The 6,000-nt window shown below is 41.7% G+C and overlaps 1 protein-coding gene across 3 annotated transcripts in view; it reads right to left on the reverse strand.

The window, feature by feature from the left end:
- Positions 1-3,674, reverse strand: part of LOC110989110 (complement C3-like) — a 92,141-nt gene extending 88,467 nt beyond the window's left edge. For 2 of the 3 annotated variants that reach the window (XM_087143325.1, XM_022253252.2), the window contains exons 1-4: positions 3,344-3,674; positions 1,956-2,122; positions 916-1,119; positions 24-76 (exon numbers count right to left, since the gene is read on the reverse strand). In XM_087143325.1, the coding sequence (XP_086999451.1) occupies positions 24-76; positions 916-1,119; positions 1,956-2,122; positions 3,344-3,405 (486 nt within the window). In that variant the 5' untranslated portion in view covers positions 3,406-3,674. The remainder of the gene's footprint in view (positions 1-23; positions 77-915; positions 1,120-1,955; positions 2,123-3,343) is intronic. The other variant, XM_022253253.2, reaches the window with a different exon arrangement.
- Positions 3,675-6,000: the final 2,326 nt, after the last annotated feature.

The raw sequence follows: 6,000 nt of genomic DNA on the forward strand, positions 1-6,000 counted from the left end.
CAAAAATGTGACGATCATCTTACCTCATCATTCATCGGCGCCATGTTCTGATCCAGGGTCACAACACGAATGTTAACTGTATTGAAAGCGAAAGGAATGATAGCCTCAAGTCAACATGGTATTATTCAAATGTCAGAGTCAGGCTAGCAGGTTGAAACCGATAGAGCAAGAAGCGGATACTCCATCCAAACACTGTTGATAAATGCTTCCGGTTTTAGGATGTGCAGTGTGCTCGGCAATTACCGACAGCTTGGGGACGGAACCCCATCGTAACTTTATTGGGAGGAGATAGAACCTACACGCATGCAAACTTTCCAATTACTGAAGGTAATATCTGCATCGAGTAGGATGGCACTTGTACAAATGGAGATACCCCCTGCACAGCCTAAACTTAACTACCGACTGATCATCAAACGTAGAAGTCGGATTGTCTAGTGCTTGTTACTTCAGCACGGAGAGAGCTGGAGTCGTGAGTTGGAATACCACCGAACAAAATCTTGCATTTATTTCGCAACCCTTCCAAACGTACTATGCATAAATTAGTAAATTACACCACGGATCGGCAAAACAAAATGTGTCAATTTTTACAACTAAAAAAAAATCAGCAGAAATTACATTAGAAATTCGAAAGACGCGCCCTTAATGGGTATGGAACAGAAAAAGGAAAGACTCTTGGGAATAGGCATTTAAGCAGCGAGCACACTTAACCTGCCTTATCATACTGAGAAACACTACACCGCTAAACCTCCTCTTAAAGATAAAACACTGTGACCCCTTGTTGAAACTCACTGAACAATCGAATGGAATGATTTCATAACTAAGGCATTCAATTGAGATTTGGGAAGACTCAAAGCCAACCCAACCTACACTCCAAAAACGAGAACAAATACGCAAGGCTTTGCCTGCTGCCCTTACCATCTTGTTTAGGTGTGTAGAGTGGCTTGTCCGTCTGGATGAAGGCGAAGCCAGCCTGGTAGCTCAGTAGAATCGGGCGTAGGTCCTGGAATGTGAGTTGAGCAGAATTGGCAGTGGCCACCAATGTGACGAATTGCTGCCCGCCTGTTGGTAACTCTGGCAACTGGTCCCCATGGATGGTCAGTACAGCAACTTGTGGTTCATCTGATAACGAATAACCCATGTTTTCCAACGGATAATTGCAACCATCAGCAGATTGAAGGGCCCCACAAACCCATTTATTTTTTAAGCCAAAAAGACCTTTTCAGGGATTTTGCCCACTTTCTTCGGTCAAAAGTGTAAACAAATTCCCCAAATTCAGCCCCACTCCTGAGAAAGAATTCCTCAACCCCACTTCCACAATGCCTACTCAAACTTCATGTTGGATCTTCCCTTGATATTACAACGTAATAAGTATAAAATTAAACGCATGGTGACACTTCAGCTGTTTGATTAGGCTAATAGGCCAATCATCTGTCAATTCCGTTTCAAACAAAGAGACTGAACTATGAAATAACCAGCCACCTGACCGATTAAAAGACTTGCGTCAAAGAAGTAGAGAGGTTGGATGCCAATACAAATTCTAGTTGACTCGTAAAATCAGCCTTGCGTATGTTTTCTATATGAAGAGTGATTGGCCTGAATATTGATAATTTTTGAAACTTTCATCTTAAGCCTGTTACTCCAGCGGATACATAAAACCGCATTATAGCCTTTAACATTTTGCACTGAGTAAACCAAGGAAGCCTGTAAGTGTTATCAACGAACATTTTCCACAAGGCTGTACAATAATCCACACACAACAAAAAAACAAATACACCTACGTCAGATATAGGAAGGCTATATAGGTCGCAAATGCATAAAACACCTGTTTCATAATTTTCAAAACAGTAATTTTAAAAACACTCAAAGCAATACTGACAAAGTGTTGAAATCACATAAAAATACACTCAACATATACCCAAAGCAAACGTGCGACTTGTTTCTTATTTTACACATACATTCAGTAACCAAGATGGTCCTCTCCGAGATCCGATCGGTGCTCCAGGCCACTTGGAAATAAAGCGTCACCGGAATCTGGTTGGTGCCGGTTCCACGGACACTGACGAGAATGGTTTCCTCAACATCCACGCGGACGACATTTGGCGCAAAGATGAAATAGTGGGCACTGCATCAGAACACGTGTAAAAAAGTGTAAATTGTTTCGCAGATAGAGAGGGAGACAGAGTGCAGACTAACCAGGTCCAAATTCATGATTTGGAGAGGCAGGGGTTTCACGAAAGACAAAGCTGTGCTTCTATAGAAAGTGGCGTACGTATCCAGGTTCGCGGGGACAAAGTAGGGAAAAAGTTTGGGATTCATCTAAAACCGGTTGTCCACTTTTAAATTATGTTTTCAACTTCTTGCTTTTATCACAAATGCGCAATTTTTGCTGAGTAAGTGTACTACATCGTCAATTGAGACTCGTGTTTTTGAATTGACAGTTTTGATCTGATAGTCAGCCAGGCATAAGCAGTCCAGCCTAGCAAACAATTACTTTGTTGTACACATGACAAGACACACTCTTCGGGAAATTTTCTACTTGTTTTGTATTTTCCGATATAACACTGTTGAAGAGTGAATACACAAGAGAGCAAACGCTGGAACAAACATTACTTAATGTACTCCACTGGCTGCAGCCGCTTGAAAGTACATTTTGATACAAACCTTTCAAAAGCACAGATTTGGGGCCCATTTAAGCCTCTCTCTGATCCTCATTTCCCCATTTTAAAGGGCCATTGGGTAGATTTGCATTTATATGCTATCAATTCTCAGAGGAATGGATGCAGTGATTTCGTTACAGGTAAAAAAGTTGGCCTAATACTCGCACTCACGATTTGTTTTAAAATCGAAAGTAAAATCAATTCATACGTTTCACACAAGTTCATTTGCAGATATCTTGAAATTATTTAAACTAATCTTGCACTCGGGAAAGTTGGAAACGTGAGCTTTATCTGAGAGAATACTGGAGTTCTCCTTGCCAAGTCACGCAATCGGTGGTGGATTTCCCACAGCGGCTTTGCGGGGGCCAAATTTGTGCAATAGGCCAACAGCGTACCTTTTTCTTTTAAACAGAATCTGAACTTCGTGACACTGAACATGATCAATGACTAGGTATTTGAGGAGGTTTTTTTTCCTTTTAGTGCGATTTACCGGGTACATGTACTACCATAAAGGGGCACTGCCAAGTGGGGAAGGACAGAAGTGGGGGTAGAGATACGCATTTGTGTGTATGGTTCTGTATGATAATTTACGAGGGGTCCAAGGGTTGCTGGGGCCTCAATAGGCATATTGCTGTGTATTATTGCTAGATATCTAGGACTTCAATGAAAGAAGGAAGTATACTCACGCTTGTGCGGCAACGAGAAGCTGGACGACTGCGCAGACGACAAGCAGGCAGACCTTCACCATGGTGTGTCCTGCCTTTCCGATTATTTCACCGCCGACCTTTCCTATCGGAAGAACTGAAAGAACGAAGACAGTTAGAGTATTCACAAATGCCTGCACTTTCACCAAAGAATTTTGATGGACTACTTATAGTCTTTCGTCCGATGCCTACAGCAAAACCTTTTCAGATACGTTTCCGAGCACTCTGTATACGAGTAATACATAACAACTATCCACAGGGGAGATAACAAATCAACTTGAACTAGATCCATCTCTGACACTTAATGGCACGGAACAGCTTGTTTACATCCCCCTGCACGGGTTATTCACTTCAGCTTGGTAGAGGCTCTCAACCTTTCCCAGAAAAGAGAAAGTCATAAGTTTCATCACAACCAACGATTTATGCACTGGTTGGATGCAAAGGTCCAACCCCCAGGGATCGGCACAGGTTCAAGGCAATGAACATAAATATCATGCATCTAATAATGTTTCGGGGGGAAAGGGAATCAATCACAACTGTAGAGCAAAAACACGATAACATTTCAAGTCTGTGGGAATGTTAATACGAGGTTACTGTAAACTGTACTGAACGAAAAGGGCCTGATTCAAATGGGAGAGGCGACTGCAGCTAGAGATGGTGTAAAATTTGCCCGTTAAAGTTGGAGTTTGCTGAAAACAACAGATGCTTATCAAATCAGCGAATGGCCTGGTTAGTTTATGGTACATTGAGTTTCACTGAAGAAAGCTGGAACTTCATTTCAGATGATAGGATTGCGACTACATGTTCTGCCCGCATGGCAACGTAAACTCTCTAAAATTCGGAAGGCCGGCCGCTGCTGGCATTGGTTCAACAATACCTCAGTGAAAATGTGACACCCAAATGAGGTTTCCAAAATGCAAGACATAGGCCTACTTGCAATATACATTGGATTGCTCCTAGTATCAGTCAGGGATTGTTCACTGCTGTTCGGGATTTTTAATTATGGATAATCTGCATGTACACGAATGCCTCCTCACTGGTAGACAAGACAAAGGCAGGGATGAAATATTTAATCAATCTAGCGGCTTATCAAAATCAAATATCGGCACATCCATAGCCATACCTGTGCAAATCTTTCTGCTATGCCTTGCCTACCCACCGCTATTATGGGAGGCGTGACGCGCGCCAGCTTCTTTGTTTTCTGCCCCTCACCCCCCCAGTAGTAGAGAAGAGCCGATTCTGGATCACACGCCCTTTTCACCGTTTTCAGCAAAAACTCCTGGGTAGTACATCAACTCAAAAAATCGGGGGAATACCCTAAAAATCTGGAATTCCAGATTTTAACAATTTTCCCTGGGTACCTCATCAACCCCAAAATCTGGCTCTAAAAATACCGGGTAAATATACACCTTCTGAGCCAAAATCTCTTTCACCCACCCGCGCCGGGGATTTCCACTTCACTGACCTTGAACTTTTAACCCCGGCTGGCTAAACAACTCGTGACAGAAATCCCGCCCGAATAAAAATGAGAAAAATTTAGAAACCTAATTATAAATAGAACATGTCAACTCAAATGTATATCGTCTCAAATGACCACAAACGTCTAAATGCTAGCAACAAAAACCCAAGAATTACCTATGGGCCCTTTGACTCTGAAAATTTAGTCATTTTAAGACCTATAAAGTCTTCTTCTAAGATCCTCTATCGCCACGAGGACCAAAACAAACGATTGTTGATTAGGCTTGAAGACCCTTGTTACGGTATCAACCCGGTTTACAAATATGGCACTAAGGAACCTACTGGCCAAGATCAAATTTGTTATCAAGTGTCTCCCGATACTGAATCGCTGCTACTATGTATAAATGAAGCATTTTATAATTATTTTGAAAAATTAACAGATGATATCCTGGAAGATCTCCCCGTGATTACGCGTAACTCTTTTAAGGTGTCTCAAAAACTAGATGACATACCCGATCAAATCAATTATTTAGTTAAGCCGGCTTATACCGATAAAAGTAGGATGTACGTTAAGATCGCCTATGATGCCTCTTTGGTGGATAAATCGTTTAAAGAAATTGATCGCTCTCTTTTTGCTAATAAGAAATGCCAGGCGATCTCTTTGATCTCTCCTAAAGATATTTACTACGGCGCCCACGGTTCACTTTCTTGCGGCGCGAGTGTTAGGTATAGAGTTATATCGGCTATGCTAACGGTTGAAGAAAAACCTTACCTTTTGGACGCGTTTGATTAAAAGCAAAGTTAGTGAAAGTCAATTTAACCTCGGTTATATCAACCGGGGTTAAATTTTTTTACTTTAAATAAATAAATCCTTATATAAAATGACTGATGCGGAACTTTGCCACTTGCTGAATCTAAAGGAAGTACACATAATTGGGGCAACGAGAAATGTACAACCTAGGCTACCTTGTAACCACCAAATAGTTGAAATGGGTGAAAGATACGCGTGTAAACATTGCGGCCAAATTTGTGGGTGGGTTTCTTCGTTCGGAGCCGCAGACGTGGGCGATCGATACTTTAATCATCACGTTTGGAAGAAACCACCGCCGCCAAAATCGAGAAAAACCTTACAAAAATTTAACATTTGTTTTCAAAACGGTGAAGCGGGTGAAATAGAATAC

Source organism: Acanthaster planci, linkage group LG11 (assembly GCF_054643075.1).
Source record: "Acanthaster planci isolate LZ-2023a linkage group LG11, COTS_SCS, whole genome shotgun sequence".
NCBI classification, from domain to species: domain Eukaryota; kingdom Metazoa; phylum Echinodermata; class Asteroidea; order Valvatida; family Acanthasteridae; genus Acanthaster; species Acanthaster planci.